At 34.7% G+C, this 22,855-nt stretch overlaps 1 protein-coding gene across 1 annotated transcript in view; it reads right to left on the bottom strand.

Moving 5' to 3' along the window:
* The window catches only part of UBE3C (ubiquitin protein ligase E3C), a 78,836-nt gene that overhangs the window by 40,535 nt on the left and 15,446 nt on the right, over nucleotides 1-22,855 (bottom strand). The window contains exons 6-15 of the mRNA XM_035564289.2: nucleotides 22,232-22,389; nucleotides 20,012-20,165; nucleotides 19,084-19,304; nucleotides 18,651-18,805; nucleotides 16,379-16,566; nucleotides 8,715-8,801; nucleotides 7,824-7,981; nucleotides 6,815-7,047; nucleotides 1,663-1,767; nucleotides 515-602 (exon numbers count right to left, since the gene is read on the bottom strand). Of these exons, the coding sequence (XP_035420182.1) occupies nucleotides 515-602; nucleotides 1,663-1,767; nucleotides 6,815-7,047; nucleotides 7,824-7,981; nucleotides 8,715-8,801; nucleotides 16,379-16,566; nucleotides 18,651-18,805; nucleotides 19,084-19,304; nucleotides 20,012-20,165; nucleotides 22,232-22,389 (1,547 nt within the window). The remainder of the gene's footprint in view (nucleotides 1-514; nucleotides 603-1,662; nucleotides 1,768-6,814; nucleotides 7,048-7,823; nucleotides 7,982-8,714; nucleotides 8,802-16,378; nucleotides 16,567-18,650; nucleotides 18,806-19,083; nucleotides 19,305-20,011; nucleotides 20,166-22,231; nucleotides 22,390-22,855) is intronic.

Raw genomic sequence — 22,855 nt, 5'->3', positions numbered from 1 at the left:
CTTTAGAAGCTCCATGAAGTCTAGAGATTTTAAGTGATTCAAGGGAAAAAATTTCTGCCTTATCCAATTAGAGGCAACACTTATAAACGGCAATTAATACTTATGGTACCAACAGCCTTTTTGTTATAGCTCAATAAGTAAGTTTCTTCATAGTTTACAGTAAAAACAAACATTTTATCTATTACACAACCTTATGCATTTTATATGTTATGCAACTGCCCTTTATACATATTCATACATATATTTTTAATCACCTATAATTTGTACACCTCATCATTTCACCTCATAAATGCAAGCAAAAACCAGTGGAAACTTGAGGAAAGCTGTTATACAATAAATATTCTAAAGACAAACATATATACAAGCAAAATTATGAAAGATTGCTTTGCTTCTGGCTATCATTAACACTTGAACACAAAATGTTCAGCTGAACTCTATCAGAGGTATGTTTTCTTTGCATAAGGCAAGCTTATTTTAACTTAGTAGAGAAAACATCAGACTGACAGTATCTTACCATCCAAAGTAGATTGCAATGGTCCTATTCTTCCCATTCTTCTGACTCTCCATACATGTCTAGCAGATGGCACATACAGCTGTGTAACCTAATAGTAACAGTATTTTACAGTTAAACATTATCTAATTACGTATTAAGTATATACATGAATTGTCACATCCAAGAGTGTATCTGAATCCTTAATTATCTTCAATTCTAATCCTTCCTCCTTATACACGTGCCTTAAAGCTGAGCTGTAAAATTAATGACGATCTAATATAACATCCATGTATCCTTTAAAAATACCATGAAATGTCACTTTAAATTCTGATAGTTAAGATACTACTGAAGCCAAGTTTCACATCTTGAGATGTGAAATAAATTCTCTTTACTTTAAACTGAGGATCAGAATAGCATTGCTGTTTCCTCAGCCTAAGAACTACAAAGAATTGTCACACAGAGAAATGGCAATCTTGAACACAAGGCAAGAAAATGAGCTGTCTTCAAAACAAAACGGAAGAGTCTACTGCTAACTGTTCCTCTGCAAAACTTCTAACAGTTAAGACATCTAATATTTCATGGAAGTTTACCTGAGGTATAACTATCTTAAGACACAAGTTTTCAATGATTCAAAGCGGGTACTTGCACATTCACATGAGCATTTTCTTCCACATCCATATAAACTTTTTTTTAAAGCTCAAACAATGCCATTTTGTTCAGAAACTTTTAGGAAAATAAAGTAATTTCTATGTGAATTAAGTACAACAATGCTATTGAATTTTATTTTAGGAGACAAATTTGAGGTATGTTTTCCTCTAGAGAATAATTATTCTATTTCTACTTTGAGAAATGCTTAAAATAACTGGATAATAAAATGAATCATAATGCTACATTATTTTCTATTCTCCTTTGTTATAAATGGAGATTAATTACAATGATGCACTGTAGAGCAGGTTCTATTTCATGGAATAACAACATGGTTTAACGTAGAAGTTTCTTACCAGATTTGAGGCTTCTGCATTCCATACAAATGCAGCATTAGTCCACGTTTGAAACCACATGAAATCTGTGCAACTTCAATGCCACTGATATTGTTAGGAATCAAGAACTTTACCATTTAAACTTCAGCACTAGTAAGGCTATATGAAAAAGAATATTAATACACTTACCTTATCTGCTTTAATGTTTTCTTGCTCTGAGAGCCAGTGATTTGGTGGACAGAAATTTCGCCTTGTATCTCTAGCTTTCAACATTTTCACCAAGTTTGTGATGACCTAGGTGTAAGAAACACATACATTCAATATACATTTAGTACTGTGAATGAAATTCTATAAATCATAAACTAACTGAAAATCTTTCGGTAATGTATGAAATCAATACTTATTATTCAATACGTTATAAGAGCTTGCTTTTATACTTAAATACTTTAGAATACCTTAGAATGAGTAAGTAAATGTGCTTCACTAGTAAGTCATCCAAAAAACTGGCTCATTAAAGTCTCATTATAAATTTTAAGAGCTAGGACTTGGTAATCCTAGGACTACCCTTCAAAATTATATGCCATTTTAGGGAAGTTTAAAATATCATTATCAACATTAAATTACATCTTTAAAGAAAGTAACACCAAACTGGGTCATTTAACACTTTTTTTTCTTTGCTTATATAGATTTTCATTTCGGAAACAAACATGTGAATAAATGTATGTTTAGGAGAGACAGACATGCACCTATTCTTTACTACATCTCATTCCAAAACAAATTCTGAAAAATACGTCCGATTTATAAGTTTTCTCTGTCCACAAGGAAAAGGATTCTTGTATTTCTGTGCACCATTTTTCAAGGAAAACGATCCATAGAAGAACGGAACTTCTGCTTACCATCTCGAGGCAATGAAGATCATATACCACATGACAACAAAGGTCACAAACCACACCACACTAGACAAGTCTTACGGATCAACTAACAAACAACAGTAGGTAACCTTAAGACATGCGAGGTATTTCTGCCTACAGTTATTAAACTTAAATAACTAGCCAGCAGAAGACTGCATAAAGTGCTCCTTAATGGCCAAACTACAAAAGTCAACATCAACTTCAGAAAGTACAGAAAGAGAGGGCAGAAGCATTAAACTGGCAGCACAGCCTTACAGCAACAAGTTACATCTCTGAAGTACAGCAAAGATTGACTACTTCTAGTTGCTGCATTAACATACTAAAGCATTTCTAGCTAGACGTGCCTCGGAGAAGTCATAACCATCTGCTGATTATGTCACCTCACTAGACACCAAGGTGACTATCCCTGTGGAAAAACAAACGCTGACGGGTTTAATGGCAAGGCTCTACACTGTTGGCTCCTTTGTACTGTCAGCGTTTTCAAAGCTGGGTAGAAGAAGATCATCTCATCTTGAAGGAGCTACCAATTTATCAAGTGAAACATCCCTTCACAGATCATCTCTATTAGAACAGCTCCTAGCATGACTAGCTCTGCTGTTTATACCGTGTAGATCTGTATTCAGCTAAACTCTACCCTAAGATTCTTAAGGGATCCAATGTGCCAGATTCATACTTAAAGACGCTCCTGAGAAGCACCTAGCCCAAGCCTGCTAGAGAAGAGATTACGAAACGACCACTTCCAGAAATAACACAGTAAATATTCTTCTAGTGGTCAGCGTAAGAAGCCTAAAAAGCACCTATAGTGTTAAAAATACACGGTGTGGCTGCTTGTAATTTTCATTTAATACGTACATATATACTGTGTTATGTTTTAAGTAAAGCCCTTTAGGGTGTTAAAGTCAGTGTAAGCACCTTTCCAACAGAAAGTATAAGCATTTACCGAACAGCCATCTACTGAAGAGGTTTAACAAATTTTTGCTTATTAGCATAGTATATTTTTGCCTATCAGCATAGTACGTGATGTTTACACCCCTGTACCACCCAACCACAAACACATTAGCTATTAAATTAATACCAAATTTAAAGTTAATTTATATTTAGTTTAATTAATTTTAATTTAACACTAGTAAACCACTACGTTTAAGTCATTTTTTATTCACAAGGAGCTCTAATGATGAAAGGTAATTGTCATTATTATAATCACACAGTCAGAAAATGTGTATAAGCTAATCTTCTGTTGTTTTCTCATCTCCATAACAAAATTAAGCTACTGGGAAAGTGCTTATCATGGTCACTGGGGTGACTTTGCAATTTTAATATTTTTCTTGGCAACTATCTCCAATCCAGAAAAAAAAAATAGAACTATCAAACTAACAACTACTCCATCACAAACACAACCGTCACATTTGGTTGCGTGCCTTCTCCCCAAAACTGGTTCAATACATATGCAAGACAGAATCAACTTAGTCCTATAGTAAATAAAACAAAATTAAGTGGGATCAATGTAACTTTAAGTCAACAGCCTTAAAGAAATTATCTCTGCTATGAAGAACAGCAATCTGTTTATCAACTTGGAACTAGAGCACTTGAAAACTGAAGAGGAGCAAAACCTACACAAAGCTCTTCTGAAGTAACCTTGCATAAAGACAGTCTTAATAGACAGGTGTCAAGAGTAACAAAGAGTTTAATGGGCTTTCTGAAGGAATCTGTGTCTAGATACTATACAAAAGACCTTTTAAGATCCAGTTAGTCTTGAATAAAAGAACACAGAAGAATGCTATTTAAAGAACTGTCTGATTACACAGGAATTTTCATCACCTTACCCTTATAAAATTCAATGCAGGTGAAATGAGTCACTGAAACTCTGTGGTCCCATTACCACTACACATGAAAAAAAAGAAAAGAGGGGGGAATATCTGCATGAAGAGCATGCTAATGAAGTGTTTTACAAGCAGAGAAAGAATCCTTAACGAAGCTGAATCAAATCAGGTGAGATTGCTAGTGTTCTGAGTACCCGTTTCTTCTGTAGAAGGAACTCCAATATAAACTCAGGATTTGTTTGCAAAATTTTAAAAGTATGTATTTTACTGGAAGGAAAAGAACACTTCAATAAGTAACATTACGATAGTAATTTCTTTCAAATAAAGCCCCAAGTGCAGTTAGCCCTCAAAATTGTAATTCAGGAAAAAATGACAATTTAATAGGATTAATACAAGATTCTGATGTAAATCTTCTTTGACAAAACCTGTTTTCATGTCCTCAGAAATTGAGTCCTCCTGCAGAATTTGTGACAGTTGACTACAAGTCATATTACACCAGCCATTCTGCTGAACACTCTTCACATGTAAATCCTACCATTTCAAAGACAGCCAAGCTGCGAGCAAATAGCATGTTACTGTCAGCAGTCACTGTTGTCAGGTTTGCCCTTACATTGCAGCAGGAATGCATTTCATTAGACTCAGTGGCATGGAAAACATGCAAAACAAGTGTGAGAAATTAAAGCACGGATGATAGGGAAGGAATGCTGTCTTTTTCCTCCGTAGGCATCTTGCGAAAGCTTTGGAAAGGACGTCTCATATACTTGATGTAGTGTAAGAAAAAATATTTTCTACTTCGACACTTGAAATTTATGATGAACTATTCCAGGTTTTTTTTTATTATTTATTTTTTAGGAGATATTGCTGCCTGCTCCCTGGCAAGAAGCTACTTGGAAGTTGCCCTCCAGAGCAGAAGTCTTCTTGATGAAATGAACTTTAGTTGTATTGAACTTCTATATGAAACGATACCTTTTTGAATAAGTAAACGAGAAAATTTATTAACTACGTTTCTGGGTAGAACCAGGAGTCCTTCAAGTTACTCTCAAGATTTACATTTATAATTCAGCTAACGAAAGACAATCCTGCCTCCTGAAAACAGTAGGACTACACCAAGTTCAGACAAATTTAATACCTGCCTGCCAATGTGGGACACAATAACTTGGGATTTTACAGCTTGCTGAACTAAAGGGCAATATGATCAAATTCACTGGAAATATAAGAAGCTAACAAAAGGATTAAATAAGACAAACTACGGAGAATAAATAGAGGATGGCATGTTATAAATTGAATACATAGAAACACCCCTAGTATGCTGTTCTTCCCACAGAAATAGACATATTGGGGTTTTCACTTGTGACCTTTAAATTGAAAGTTTATTTGGCAATTTAAAGACAAGTAATTAAATTAAATCGTGCAAACATATATTACATCAATCTGTGCAAATTACACATTCAGTGGTGCATTAGGACTGTATTCAATGCAATCAAAACATTATCAGTTACTCTCACTGCTATTAATGCTTATGCTCATAAGTGAAATGTGTTGTAAAATCAGACAGAATAGGCTGGATAGAGGCTATCTTAGACTTGTAGAATGAATAAGCATTCCTTAATTAGCCCATCAGGTTAAGTGCAAGCCTTAATGGGCCTTTCCTAAAGTCTAGCATGACATCTTTCTCCAAACATGGCCAAGAAGAAAGTTCCATTAGCAATATTAATACAAGCTTAGTTGATCATTTTCATTCAATTAACTTCTTTCAATTAAATAGATAGCTTGACAAAAGCAGTGATAAAAGACCTGAAGGGACAGCTGATGACTCGAACTGAACATTAGTGTGCGAGAGGTCGCCAGTATTAAACGGACTGTAAATCTACCATTCAATTTGGAAAATGCATTTCTTCTGCTCCCACTTCTTTAATGAGCAATTTTAGCTGACTAGATATGTTTGCTGCAGAATTTTCATGACAAGTCAAGCACTCCTTTTTTTCGGCAACAGTTATATTAGGTCTTTTTCCTGCCAACATTTTCAGCTTCTCTTAACTCATGTCTTAGGATGCCACGGACAAACTAGCAGAAATACATTGGTAGGTATCCAGAAATAATGTACATTAAGTTTCAATTTGCTAAGCCAAATTCACTGTCTCCTTAGTATTCCAGCAAGCGCAAAAGGAGTACCACCACCATATTCTACTAAAACACCAACAAAACCAGTGCAGGCTAGTAACAATTTCATGAAGCCTCTAACATTGAAATACCAGAGTCATCATATGATTCAATTAGAATTGCACACCTATGTAGTGTTTTATAAGCACGTATTTAAGGATCTTGCTGAACAGGATTTGAAGTTTAAATATATTCTACACAGTAACTTCTTTTTTAATAAACACATTGAACAGGAAAATTAAATTAAGACACAAAAAATTATGTAAAATTGTTACAGTTATCAGAATTACTCAAAGTTTAGCATATATGCTAAAAATCAACCTTCCCAAATCCACATTCCTGATAACAACTGTAAGAATAGTATAATCAGGAAAACTAAACTGTACCCAGTCTCATATATGCAGTGTAAGTCTGAAAATTTTAATGTTTTGAAAAATCAACACAACTTACCTTGAATAACTGAATCCACCTTTTTTGTTCTGTCTGTATACATTGCTGCATTTCCGTATTTTTTGTTACTCCAACACTTCTAAATGCTGCAATATATTCCTCGCGAACTTCTGGTTTTGTTTCTGGATAAGCCAACTTTATGATTCCTAAGCACGCATCTCGAAGGCAGCGTGATAATATTACAAGCTCTTCTAGTGTAAAAGGCATCATTGATGATTGTCTTTGACCTACAACTACATAAAGCACAAGTTTAAGTCTCTTTCAATAACCATTTCTTAATTTTGTTATTAAAAAAACACTGATTTCACTGGAACTCTAATATTCACACAAAATCTAAAGCAGAGAAAAAAACATCACACAGAGAACGAGTACACATTTGTAAAGGCAATCAAGCCTTGTAACTGTTTACAGACAGTGATTTTATTTACAATATTTTCTTATTCTCTTTTGTGACTCCTGCTATGTTAAATGTTTGAATTAGTCTACACGTTCAGTCCACAAGATCTTCATTCTTCACCATCTCATTAAAAATTATCATGATTAAGAACTTCCATATCAGATCCTGTAAAGCTATGGTTCCCATGGTGCAGACCATTTTTTCACTTTTCTTCCCTAAATGCAATCATCATGAAAGAACCAGATGACAGCTGAGTGCTCAGGGGACTATCAGCAAGTCAGCCCAGAAAAGCCTTCCCCACACATGTCAGCAAATCATTGCCCAGGGAACCCTAAAGCTGTAAATTCCAGATGCTAAGCAGTTCCCAGCAAATTGACATGGCAGCAGCACATTTGTTCTAGAATTGCCACGTTACCAGTACATGGTGTATCTCCATCTTGTATGAAAAGCAGAAGGGGACTGACAGCCTCGCTTCTTAGCAGGAGGATCACCCAGAACAAACTGAATTGCATGGATTTAGTTCTCCAAGTCTGATAGTTCCTCAGTTTAAGTAGCTTTACACAAAAAAACGTTTCACAAAGCATTGCTATATAGTATGCTTGAAACTCTTACCTTCTATAGGATCACCAAAGAATTCGTTATCGTGAATAGAAATAAGTGAATGACTAAATAAAGAACTAAAAAGGTAGAAGAGAGGGATAATTCGACTAGAGTCTTCTAAAGACATTGGAGAGCCTCTTGAAATCACTTGAAGGAGTGGCACCATAGACCTTAAAATATAAAATGCAGAATTAAGAGACTGTTAATTAAATACTTAAACATATATATTAGCTTCAGCATTCTAGTAAAAACACCCAGTAGCAGTTCCTAAAACTAAATAAGGGCTGCTGTCTCAGTTTAATAATTACTATGGACCATTTCTGCAAAATAAGGTTACTCCTTTTAAGTTCTTGTCACTATAGTATTTCAGTGTCTTGAAATACATCAAGTTCGGTGTTAACATAGACTGCAGATACTTTCTGGTTTAGAATAGAAACAAAGCAAAACCAGGTTAAGTAACCTGCATCTTCACACAGAACAAATCTGTAGGTTCAATGCCTCACCTCGTGGGAACATGCTTCTGCTACCATCACTTTCTGGACTAGTTAAGTATATGTGATAAAACTGACATACTTGGAAAGAAGTACTTGGGAGTTAAGCATTTATTATACTGATGCTACTAGGCACTCCAAAATCTACAAAATATCTGTCTGATTTTAAATCGAGATTTATTCACCTATATATTTTTTTTTTTTTTTACAACTGTCCAATTCCTAAGATTTTGCTTAATTTTACAAAATCATAGAACCACCAAGGTCAATGAAGTAGGAGCTAAGTAAACATTACAGCTTTGTTTTCCATCACTTTGCACGACTGCCATCACACCACAAATCGTTTCATTCTCTTTCTACTATATACTCTGTTTTAACAAACACTCAGTTTCAGAAATGGTATAATACATACCCTGTAATCATTCGTGTAGTCATTGAAGATATCAAATACCAAAGATGCCTCAGGAATCTGGCATTAAAGGCTAAACTATAAAGAAGCCTGAAAGAGGAAGTTCAAATAAATCATATCTGCCAAAATGTATTCACAAAACACAATACTTCTATAAGAACTTTTCTGTCAAGCATTTCTCAAACATTAACAATTCAATTTTTTTTAAGATGGGGTTCTTAGTCTAATCAAATCTGACGAAAGCCCCAAAGCTGAAAAACAAGCATATAAACCTTGTACCTAACACACAGTTTTCATTAACTCAGCAATAAACCACATGATACAGACCCAAATTTGCAGCGTACCACAGAATTAAACACGCATTAAATAAATGCGATATACCAGTTATTTTTCTGGGAATTTTTGAAATTCAGCTATGGAAAACTACATTAACTAGTAAAGAAGTCACTTCTGTGGTTCATCTGACATGAATATGCACAAAAAATTTGCTAAAGGTAGATTAAAACACCTTAAAATTGATACTAGAAGCAACTATAGAATTAACTATGTAAGAATAAATGTTCATGTTCACAAATCAGTTCATACAGGACTGACTTTAACCATCCTATTTCAGACATGATTTGGGATGAAAAAACCTTTTATAGAAATGGGAAATAAAGAGCTTCCTAGAATTAAAATATGTCTGCTTTATTCCCTGTCGATAATTGATAAAACATCATTTGAAACATTTACTGTCTTCTAGAAAACCAAACAGGACTTGACTTATTAAGCTATAATTTCCCTGATATTGGAGAACTATATTCAGTTATCTATCCTAAATGCTACTTTCCAAGGTCTCCTAATCACTATTAGACTAAATAGATACTCAGGTCCACACTGTCTCTCAGAGGTCAATAGCTCCGTAATACCAAAATTTCTAATGACCTGGCACACAGGAGGTAGGAGGCTGGGAAACGGGAGCAGGGAGGATGGACAAGAAGGGTTGTCTGAGAAAACATGACTTATTACAGACCACATGGATAAATTAACTATCACCAGATGGCAAAAGGGAAGGATTTTTCATTAAAATTCACATTTCATTATAGAAAAAGGTAAAATACTCAGCAAACACTTAAACATTTGAAAACAGTTTAAGCAACAATTCCTTAAAGACATTAAAACAAAAAACCCTACACACCCACATACAAATATTGCATAGTGTCATATGCCTCTGGGTCCTCACTTACTGGCCATTTAAGCCCTGTGGGCTCTTTTTGCTGCCTTCTCTAAAGTACAGCCTCTCTCATGCATCCACACAGCTACTCCCTTCTTCAGGCTCTCATTCCATATGCATCCACCAAGCCAGTTGTGCTAGCATAAAGGAGCACTGGTAAAAGGCAGAACTCTTCACCCAAACGAAAGGTACAGGGAGTCTAACATAGAACAGGAGCATGCAGAAGAAGGAAAAATGAAAAGACAAGGAACAAGCTTTGCAGTGCATTTTTGCTGACATATCACTCCTCTTGTTTCAAAACTTTCAGATTTTAATTCCTTGCATGTAATACATAGAACAGTACCTTTGAAGGGAATTGGGAGCCTCACATGCTACAGAAGTTGCATGCCAATGAACACTACTAAACTTGAGTCTAATTTTAAACAACTGCAGCTAACATTAATTTTAAAATAAAACATTACCTTTAATTAAGTCCTACTTTAAGTATGCAGAATTTAAAAAAAAAATCGACTGAATTTGACCAGTGAGAATTTAACTTCCTTCTAGATTCACATTATTTTGACATTTGGGTAGAAATTGTGCATTATCATGTAAGGAAGGGCTGGTTATATCAAGATAATTTAGAAAAGAACATATTTATATCCTAATGTTTAAATATCTGAATAATAGCTTAGATACCTTGGTTTCTGAGATGAAAAATTTCTTCACTGACCTTCAGTTTTCAGCCTCATATTTGAAATAAAAAGTAATTTGGCACAATGCCGTTAAGTCTCAGGGGGCTTGCAAGTAAAAACTTGTTAATTTTACAATCATCCCTGGAAATTATGTAATAGTTTTAGCAGAAATGAACAAGCATTATGGACACTGAACCTATAATAATGTAATTCATTTTTTCCACTCTAGCAATATTCAGCAATAATGAAGGGAAAAAAGGACAAACCTTAAGAGCTTATAATAATAACCTTTGACTAAGTTTTACCCGTTTTTATTCCATACTGGTGATTCAGGCAGCCAACTGTAGTAGCTGCTACATTTCATGGCGCGATTCCAGAAATACTGACTGCATTCAACTTCCCTGTTTCCCTTCCCTGAATATCAGGTTAAATACACCATGCAAAGATGGTAGGCTGTATGAGAACATCTTCTATTTAGTCAGCACAAAATACCTAAGAAACATGAAGCAGATGAATTCATCAATTCTAAAGTTTCCATACTGTTACCAAAAAATAAATGTGAAACTGCGAACTAAACATTAAAAAAATCATTAAAAAAAACATAACAATCACCTGAAATATTATCCACTGTCAAAGGAGTGACAGCAGGAGCAATCTCCTACCTTCCTGCCCCAAGCATAGAAATTGGCTTTCAAAGTCAAAGGTAACAACTGTATGAAACTAAATAAACAAACAGTGCAAGGATGGCCCTGAGAAGTCATATCTTTGCAAAGGTTGGAGAAATCCCAGCTGTGCTTAAAAAAGTTTCAATATTTTTGACTTCAGGTGAAAAAAATTAATCCACAAATTTTAGAGATCAACTGAACTTAAAGTAAAGCTTGAGTGTCCATGCAATCTTGATCACTTTTTTCTTTAAAGGAACAAAAAAAATACTATCACTAGAAATGAAAAAATATAAATTATTTCCCTTTTTATTTACATTTTTATACTCTTAACTCAGGGGTTCATTTTCACTAATTTGTGCTATCCTAAAAACAAACCAAGCAGCTAAAGTTTAAATCCTGAGTTTTTACTCCTCCCATCTTCTTGTTCTGCATTTTCTTGAAAATCCTGCTTATCACTGTAGTTTGGAAGAATAATAATTTTTCAACTAAAAAAAAAGGATAACTTCTTCTTATGGAAGTGGAAAAATGAACATTGTCAGCTCAGGCTATGAGACAGTTAAATTCACTGCAGAGATTTCTGTTAGATATCTGCTTTAAACATACTAAATTAAATTATATGCTCCCAAAAGTATGAATGGCCACTTACTTAGAACCTTGTTTCTCTCCATAGATATCTAATTGTTCACAAAGGCCACATGATTTATGTGTACTTGCCAGAAAGGTATTTTGGACACCTCTGGTTTTAAAAAAAGTGTCAAATTCCTCCTGTGCAACGGGACAGATTAAATGACCCATTAAGCTTAATTTAGCTAAGGCACCACTACAAGTTAATTAGTTAAGGGCAAGATTTCAGTTGAGGCCATAAATTGGGCCCAGTTTCCCACTGAGACCATTTAAGTTAATGAAGAGGATACAACGGATCGAGAGGAGCTCGGTGGGCTGATAAAGGTCACTGTTGCAGGGGCAGGGGCTTTTGACACCTCGGGCTGCAAGGTGTCGCAGGTGAGGGACGGCACGCACAGCCACCCTTCGGTGAGCTGCACCTACACCGCTCTGCAAGCTGTTTTATGCCTCTTTGTGTCAGACCAAGAACACAGAAGAAAGCTTAGAAAACGTAAAAGCTTCATATGCAATGATTATAGTTTAAGAAAAATGCAAGCGTAAGAAAATTCCCTACAGAATTACTGCAATAGCCTTATAAACAGCCCAAGTATCTTCAGCACACACATGAAGACAGGCGGCTCGCGTTACACTAGAACGGCAGTTTGATAAATAATTGCCAACCACAGGTTAAACCACAGGTTAAGATTAGCAGCGTTATGTAAATTAAACCGTGTTAATGTACAGTCACTATTAAACAGCTAAACTAAGATTAACAATCACCGTGGGCCACCAAGCAGATGGCCGATAACCACCAAGTGCCAATGAAGCACAGTTCACGTTGCTGTTTAATATTAAGCCCCACTGATGACCTGAAGTCTATGGGACTAAATTATCCTACCAAAATATTTTGCAGTATCACAATTTACTAGTCATTTAAAGTATAGCTTTGATGAATAAAAATCTTGCAGATCTCTTCACAATGGTAATGAGAGCTACACTCTAAAATTCAATTTTTTTTTAAAGAAAAAAATTTATTCAATAATATATATCAGCTTTAAGCTTTATAGAGATGAAAGCCCTGCCCCTCTGAAGAGGAATACAGTTCCCGGTGACTAAATTACAAACACAATTTTATCCTACACCTCCAATCTGGTTTCCTGAACAGCAGCTACTGCTCGGTTTTTCTAGCTTTGTGGCCTTATTTTTTTATTGAGCTCGCTTGCTCCTTTCCAGAACATATTCAGGATTTACTGATAATCTCCTAAAGAGGAGGAACTCAAAGCAATGCTTTTCTCATAATCCACCTTCGTTGATGCGTAGCAACTTAAAAATGCTAAATTAAAAGTTTTTAGTAACACTATTTTAATACACCACTAGCTTATGAAAAAAATAATAATTTCAGTCTAAAATAAATATTGTACTTATCAGTCCCACTTGAACAGGTATAAAGGTAGCAGGTTAAACACAAACAACTTGCTAACTCTCGTAAGTTTGAACACTATCTTGCATCTACATATCGTTCAGAAGGAAAACAAGAGCAGTAAATACTATTTATTTTTGAGGTGGCTGTAGTATAAATTTCAGTTCAGTTTGGTGACAATTTTTCACAAAAAAAAAGTAACGCCACAGACAAAAAATGCTTAGATGAGGCTCACGAGACACCTGCATACACTGAATACACTGAAAAAGACAAAAAAGCACTGTTTAAAGAAGTCTTAAACTACAGGGCACAGAGCACAGCATGGACGAAACACCACCAAAAAAAGAAAAACAAACGGAAAAGCTTTATTTACCATTTCTACAAGATAAACCAAAAAGAATGCTCAGAGTTACTGAAAGACCTAAGATCAAGGAACTATTTTGCCTTACCTAAAGCAACATAACTAATACAACCCATTACCGTTTAAGCAAAGAATACCAAAAGAGCAGAGTAGATGTTCTCTGATAAACTCAAAACACAGGATAATTTCAGAGTGGGGAGGAAAAAAGGACTACAGTCCGACTCGAACACACACACACACACAGAGTCTCCAGAGTAAGGAACTTTAGAGACTTGCTCTTTCTATTCAAACTACACTGTACTCTTGGATATCTTGTTCTGGTCTGTCTTGGTGTCTGCTCTAAAACCCAAGAAACTACTGAGCTACTGCAGTGACACCGATGTTCCTGAGAGCAGTTAACATCAGCATCATCCCACAAATCGCCCAGATGTACTGAGGAGCCACAAAAAGAAAAAGCGTTCAGCCTTAATGGGGAAACTCTGAGTTTCTCATCTTTTTCTCAAGGTAAAAATTCTCAAAACTACTAAAAAAAAAGATTTGTTGGTTGTTTCTTCCCTTCCAAAGTCTGTCAACCTTAGCACAATTTTCTTTTCAGTTATTGAGAAGTTATTTTCAGTGATTATACTTATTTAGCATTTCACTTCACAAATTTGCAGTCTTTATATTTTTTTAATTACCAGCTTTTTATTAAAGATGTAAATGCTGCTAAGGAAACAAAGCTTTTGTAACAACCTTTTCTCTCTTTTAAATCATTTGACCCAGTACATTTTAAAACAGAAAAATAAGAATTTGAATTTTTGAGTTCTTAGAATACTTAGAATACAGTAACTTTAAATAAATTATTTTTGCTTAACTAAACATTTCTACATGGTTTTATTAGCTAGATATACTTTATTCTGAATACTGTCATTTAAAAGTTAATTTCAAAAAAAGGTGAAGGATCTTTCAAAACACTGTCACTAAATTGGACAAAATCATTTGGGCAATAAAAAATTAATCAGGAAAAAAAAGTGTGGAAATCAATGAAGAAAAACCCTTTTAATTGTCTTTTGAAATGGCAGTGTTTATTACCTTTACAAGAAGCATCATCAAATACCCTTTGAAAAACACTGAAAAAAACATTTAGAATAGCTACTTGGAAAATTCCGCCAGGTCTAAAAACGCACTGAACAGGACAAAAGATTGAAAGATTGACATCTACTGACATGGTTATGCCTGACAAAACCAACATTTATGATTGGCTTGGAAGTCAGAACTATTAAACAAATGTCTACTTTAATTTACCAAATATTTGTATGGATTAATTTAATTTTTATAATGAAAATAATTCCATTGGTATTACTGATAAAAATTTCCATATTTCTTAGTTACTTGTAAAATTGGTAAATTCAACTATTTTGGAGCTACTCAAAAGCTATAATGGAAAGTAGTTTACGTATTTTAAGATGTTGACTAGAGTTTCCATAATTTCTGAGTTTATCCAGCGTGTAACTAGCTTGTTATGTCAAATAATTGTAAAGACCTAATATGGCCTTTTCAGAGGAAATAGATGCCATACTCATACAAGTAAAGTTCTGGGTGACTTCTTTATTCATTGAGGATCCTTTCCACACAGTTCACCAGCAAACCTCGAGTCAAAGCAGCAATGCATTTAAACGCAGTAATTACTATCCAAGGCAATGTACTACTTGCAACAATAAAGCGGCCATACTAATTCAACTACTGCTATGATCTTCAGGTCTCACATCCTGCTCTAACGCAATTAGTCTACAAAGAACTAATTACCCTAATCGAGCAATCACAGTTTCACTGACATCTTACTTCCTCTAACAGCTATAAACACCACTGGGCGAAGATAGCACCAAATTAGTTTTCTGTATCACTGTTTACAATGCAGTTTGAATTGATTATGTTTACAACATTCCCTAAATACTTAGTTTACTACCAGCAACTACATACTTACTCAGAACTACTTGTACCACAATAGTTTTAATACTTATGGGTCTTTGATGATAAAAGGGTCAAAAATCTTCCACTGTTAGTGACAGCTGCGTTTTGTAGTCTTTGTAAAAGAACAAGCTGTTCAGTTCCACTTCAGGTTCTAGAGCCCTTCCCAACAACAAGGATTTTCAATACGTAGGAATTGTTTTAATTTGTAGCAAGGGACATGCTGGTTATATACTGAAGGAGGTAGAGAATAAAGCAGTTTTCGTGCTCAGCTAGAGTGGACTGTGTAATCCATATCACTGAAAGTTTTAAAACAAGCTACATAAACTTCTGCTAGACTGACACTTAACACTGCCTCTGAGCAAGAAGATGGAAAAACTACTGCTCAAGAATCTTTCCAATCCTATTTGAGTGTGATTTTCTGATCACAAACACTATCTATTCAGTAGTGTTTTATCATCGTGTTGGGGACTAACTTATTTGCAACTCACCAAGCAAACCAAGGGTTTACGCTTTTGGATTCAGTGATCAGTCCATAAGGAATACAATGAACAGGAAGAAAAATAAATCAGAGAATGATTCCAGGAATTAAATTCACTCTTTGGTTTGTCTGGAATTCTTATCTAAATTCTGAAATTCTTCTTTATTTCAGCTGATCGTGAAAGAACTCAGAAAAAAACCACAGTGATTTAAATGATACGGTCATTTAAATGAGTCAAGTTTATCCAGTAAAAACAATTTTACATCTGTACTACAGTTCAACATCATTATTATTTATACTTGCCTGACTTTTGGCACCATCATTCGGTGTTGTACCATTAGCGTATGGCAGATTGATGCCATCAAGGTAAAGACCTCTTCACTAGCTGAATCTCTCCAAACCATATTCAACAGGGTGTTTGTCTGCTGCTTTGTGTCCAATTTCTTCAGACATTCCTCAGTTATGTACTGAATTGATATTCTCCCATCACCCTACAAACATACCAGAGAAAAATGTGAAGTATTTTTAAAGATAAAGTATCCCCCTTTAAAATATGTACTTCAGAATTTTACTAGAACATGAAGATTTATTGTATGATAATACAACATGAGCATATCTGTATATCCTAGTAGCATTCTTGAAAGTATCACACCTAAGAGCCAATTTAAATCCCTAGGAGGCAAGTGTTGGATTGGAGTATCGATCTTTTCACTTAAACCAGTGCAAAAAGATTCCCTTTAATGTAAGCATGCTCTTCAACACTCAGAATAAAGCAAGATCCTTTACTGGCATAAAATGTTCAAATAGTCATCTCTACTCCACTGACATCAGCCAGCATTGGACATGAAATACAGAAAAGGATGGCTACAGTAAGTTCTTTTACAAACAGTGTTTTCACAAAATCCATGGGTTAACAAACAAACTTCTGGCTGACTAATACACACATTAAGCTAGTAAAAGAATTGTACAAAGAGAAATCCTTTCTCCTTTTTTTTTTCTTGTTTGTGTTTTTTTTTTTTTTTTTTTTTAAACTTCCTCTCTCTATCCAGCCCAACATAGCAAACCACACTCTGGCTCAATGAAGCATAAAAGTTATCCAAATTCCTTTGTTGCTGTTTCTGGTTTTTGTTTGGTTCTTTGTTTTAAGTAAGATGGGCATGCATGAAAATATGGCAAAAATTAAAAACCCGCAAGAGAAACACAGGAAAGAGAAAAATATACTACAACAAATAATATTACATACTGAAGTCTCCTCAGAGCAGATCTTTTCTAATTTACAAAGTACTGTAAGTTAACAGCAAACAGAAATTTATGCTTTGTTTTTAACCTAATCACATCTTAAACATCACCAGTATCTTTAAGGCACAAGTGGAGTCTGCCAGCATTTACAATACATACAGTGTGTGTGGCCAGTGAATTAAATATTGGAATACTGACATCTAGATTTTGGATAGAAAAGATAGAAAATGCTTTATAGTTTAGGCAATGCAGTATTTACTGGACAGTAAAAAAGAAAAAAAGCAGTTTATTAACCCTATCCTGATACAGATTTCCGGATAACAATAACACGCTACATCTAAAAATGCAGAAATAAAAGGCTGCATGTATCTACCAAGAGTATAGCACACTCAAATCTCCCTCTTAAAAACAGTGCATCTTTCGGAGGGAGTGAGAAATGCGGGTAGGCAGTAGGAACAGTATCTTTTAGAAGAGCTGGTATGCTTTTTGCTTTTGATTTCAACACTTAACCAACAAAATGACAAAAATGCTTGAATGCCTGAGAGAGAAATCCAGAAATCCCAGCTCAGTGTGGGGAAACAAAGTCATCCACACAGTTGTTTGTTTTTCCTTGTTTTGATGGACCCCAAATATGGTGTATTTCACACACTCCACAAGAAAAGACTGCACACTGCATTCATCCTCTGAATGGCAATATATATTGAGAGATTATATAAAGGCCATCAACTGGTGAATTTAGATCTCTCCAACTCCAGTTGTTCAAAGCCTTGATCTGAGCATCAGGAAATCAGAGTTAGCGTGGGTTCGTTTTATTAATGAACATTTAACAATATTTTTAAACTACAGTGAAGAGTCATATTTATGCTACTCTCTAAACATTATTATAGAAAGTAGGTATTTGGCTTTTGAAAGAAGTGCATATATTTGAAAGCAGAGCTAATTCTACAGGGTAAAGACCATGGTTGAACATAATTTTCTCATTTCCGTCAGAAAAAAAAATGAGAATACAAAAGTTGAAAGGTCAGGTTGGCATGTTTCACGATATGCTAGTGTCACCACTAGGATAAAGAATGAGGAGAGAAATAGTCTCTGTAAAATACAAAATTAAGACAGGGAAGCTGAAACTTCTATTTAAAAAAAAAAGCACAAACAAAAACCCTTATTAATTATTATTAATTTTATTTGATTACTGGGAGAAACCATCTACTTTTAAGAAATAAGCATGCTTTCTGCTACAGGTAACTAGAAGAATACTGGACTTAGAGTGATCATGTTTTTGCCTATAGTTACTGCTACTATAAATCAATCTCATTCAAGGAAATTCAGTACTGCTTACTGGTGTAGTTGTCATTTTACTGATCTCTTCATCCTCATCTTCAGAATCACTGGTTGCATCCTGGCAATTTGTACTAGCACTAGACACAGGCAGCTGAGAGAGAAAAGTCTGGAGTACCCTCAAATATACAAGTAGTCCTTCCTCTGAAAGGGATCCTATACCAAATACATTGAAATAAAAGATCATTAGCCAGACCATAATTTATTATAATTTACTAGCAATATCTGACCAAAACCACATTATGCTAAAGCCTCCCAATTAAGGGTATATTTTCCTGAGAAGGGTAAAAATGGCTAATAAATAAAACAGATGTCTCGAACACTTGTATCCACAAACTGCCTTTTTTTGCTAGGCAACGAATTATGTTATGGAAATACGTAACACACTAACTCAAATATGAAAAAACAATGAACAGGTCATGTAGCTTTCTCACCCAAATACGTTTCTCCGACTGTTAACACGAAGTAAAAAAGCCATGGGGCTCGATCACTTTTTCTCAAGCATCCATTTTCTGCTAATAATAGTGCATTCAGAAAGAGTTCGTAAGGGAAAACGGTCTGCACATCAGCAAGCGCTGGAATGATGAAGTGGAATATCTGATCTGTAAAAGGTGCTGCCACAAACTCCTCTGTGAAGGCTGCAAAAATCTGTTGCCTAAAATGAAGAAAACATGTCTTTATAGAAAACATAGGCAATATGTCTTACAAGTACGTCCACGGAATGACTGATCAATTTCGCAAGTTTGAACACACTCATCAAGAAGACTGCAAAGAGACATTCCATTAATTCTGTGCCAATAAACTGAATTTCTCAGATTTTTCAAAAAGGCACTTCCTATTACATCCGTTCCTGATGATCTTATATGTAATTCTAGCCTTTAAACTTTTGATGAACTCATGAAAAACTACTCTGAAGTTAAATTTGTTGCTTATAATATTGAAATAAAAAAATAACTAAAATAATCCCGATTGGTCTTCCCCCCCCCCCCCCAAAAAAAAAAATACTGTAACAAAAAATATCACATGCAATACAGCCAGAGTTTCATTTTAGTTCTGTCTTTCAATATACCTGACTCTTTCTCCTTGTGATCTATGACTTAGTTACTTCTCTTCACAACACTTAGTTCTTCTGTCACAAAGCTCTTGTTAATTCCAAAGGGTTTTTGTTTTTATTTTTCTCATTTGCCCTTGGCTGCATCTTTATTCTCAAGTAAGTTTTTCCACACTTACCTTCCTATATAAATCATTACTAGTGCAAATAAATCAAATTGCACTGCAAAAATAGCTGGACACTTACCAACAATAAACCATGAACCTCTGACAATAATAAGTATACAAATAGCTGGTATTATTCTTACTTACCTTGCACCTTCTGGACAGGAGCTGTATGTAAAGTGCAATGGTTTCAGAACATTCTCCAGAAGTATTTTTGCAACAGGGACTCGAGAAACATCCGAATACTCAATACTCGATGGAAGCTTATTGTTAATTAACAAATAAAGCGACCTGTAGTAGCCTGCAAAAAAAGCAGTATTTTTAAAATACCGTATTACTTTTCTTCTTTTCTTTATAAAACAACATATAATTAGCATTCGTTACTTTAAAAAAGTATAATTCGTTGCTTGAAGCTTTATTTAGGAAGACATTTTTCAACAGTCCAAGTCACATGCACATAACTAACAGGAGATATCAGCAATATCTTTGAAAACATCTCAATAAAATCATACATAACCACATTCAGAGTCAGTTGGACTTTCAAAAACCAACCAATTCTGCCGATAAAGTGAATAATTCAATTTATTTTTTATTTTAAAACAATGACCAAACCATGGCATCTTACTGCTAAGAGTCTGTTGCCAGAATATCTCAGTTCTACAAACACCTTGCTTTAGGAGACTGAAGGAAACAATTACTGTTCCAAAACAGGAATCTCTCAGACAGTAATAAAATATATTACCACCCAAGCCATAAAGATTTATACAGAGGGTAGTCTGTCTCGCTGTCAGAAATCTGTTTTTGTCTCACTACAGTACAAATGGAGTCACGTGATTTCATTCTTCTTAATCCAACTTCCTCTTGTTCAATGAACTCTTAAATTAAGACAAGTTCCACTACTACAGGAACCACTGTAAGTGCATAGATAACATTTCTCTTTCTCATTCAGAGGCTGAGTCCCTTTGTCAGGGACTGTCTACCTTGACATATAATGCAACAAATGGAAATCACCGTGAGGAATGACTTAGCAATGCTGGCAAGATGCACATGGAAGACAAATTATATGCAAACCATATAATTATAAAAGCTGACTACAGATTCTTTACAACTTAACCATCATAAATAATTACGAGACTGTACATTGGCAGTTGCACACAAATGTTTGTTTTTGTTTTAGTCATGAACGATTAGAAAACTGATTTTTTTGGACTAAAATTTATGATTTAACATGTTGGTAAACCCTCATGTATCAGTTTTAACAACTGAATATTATACTAAAAGAACAAATACAAAAGTACTTGGGAAGATACTATGTACTATAAGATACTATATACTATACTATATAGTAAACAATGAGATAAACACAAATACTTCACAGAATCGTAGGGGTTGGAAGGGACCTCGAGAGATCATCAGGTCCAACCCCAAAAACTACTTCTGCAGTTTTAATTATGCCTATGGAAGTAAAATAAAAGTTTACAGTAAAAGTCAATTTTTGTCCATAGTAACTTCAATATGTAATAGTTGCACACATCCTTAGTAACAGGATAAGACAGCCCTGTCCTACTGAATATATTTTAAAACCTACAAATACAGAATTATTACAAAAATTAACTAACAAATTGGAAAGTGCACTTTTTATATTTTATACCAATGAAGATCCTTATTTTATACTGGTTTTGTCATTTCTACCAGTCTTGCAAATGCAAACAACATCAGAAAAGCAAATAACTTTTTTCACACATCCCCAGAGTAATAAAGTTTTTTCAAGACAAAAAATAATTTAGGAGATAATGACACAATTCATTAACTTCCAGTATGTTTGCACAGGTGTAACTGACTGCCACTCAGCAAACAGTTTTGCAGATGATGCCACAAAGGAAATAAAAGCTGGGTCATCACCTCTTTGCTGAAGTGTCTCTATCTAGCGTTAGCAGGATGAAAAATCAATGCCAGTGTACAATAATAATTATCATTAGCAGTTACAGAGAACACTACTGTAAAAGAATACACAAGATTTACATAACTAAAACTCAGAGCTGGTAGGAAGCGTCTGCATGTGTGAATACCAAACACGCATGCGTGCAAGCAGCTACCAGAATAAACTTTTGTTAGGTAATATCCATCCTCAAACTCAAACAATAGAATATTGAATTTATAAACAAAATGTCCAAAGAAATCAGCCAGTAATTTCTCAAGCAGCGATCTCATTACAAGCAATATATCCACTTAACGTATGGGTTAGTGTATGCAGCACTTAATTTATTGTTTAATTACATTTTGCCTTTACCACAACATGGTCTCCAGGTATTACACACAGTTTAATTTCGGATTATTTCTGAGAACTTCTATTTCCTAGCTACTCACCTTTTTGAATCATGTAGTGCAAAATTTGTTCAATTAGTGATGTCACATAGCTGACATCTTGTAAAGCAGGCAAATACGTATTCTCAGATGAAAATACCTCAAGCATTCTCATAGGAAGTGCAACATTCAGACTGTCATCATTGCAATTTTGCAATAGCCTATAAATGAAATGAAATTGAAATTATTTACCAACGGATTTCTCTTATTTCACCAAAGAGACATGCACACTGATCTACAAATGAAGCTACAGAAACTTTTCTAATTTATCTTATTTCTACTGGGTTTCCAAGATTTCCAATAATTGCATTTTCTGCTTGCATCATTACAATAATAATTCCTGATTTTACAGTTTCTATGCATACTGCACTCTCTTTAAATCCAATAAAATTCTTTATTTCAGTGACTTGAAAGTTTGGAAGTCTGCTGCACTGACTGGAAGCAAAGATGTTGGAACATGTCCAACAAAACATGTTGGAAAAACATGTGTTACTACCCATATTAAAAATGAAGTCAGGAAAGCCCAAGAGCAGTATGGGCTGGGAAACAACACAAGGGAACATCATATGTTTAACTGAAGCAGCATGCCTTTGATTACAGACTTAAGTATTAAAAAATACAACCATC

This window comes from Cygnus atratus, chromosome 2, assembly GCF_013377495.2.
Source record: "Cygnus atratus isolate AKBS03 ecotype Queensland, Australia chromosome 2, CAtr_DNAZoo_HiC_assembly, whole genome shotgun sequence".
Lineage (NCBI taxonomy): Eukaryota > Metazoa > Chordata > Aves > Anseriformes > Anatidae > Cygnus > Cygnus atratus.
The sequence above is the reverse complement of the archived record's forward strand: the minus strand, read 5'-3'. Positions and strand labels throughout refer to the sequence as shown.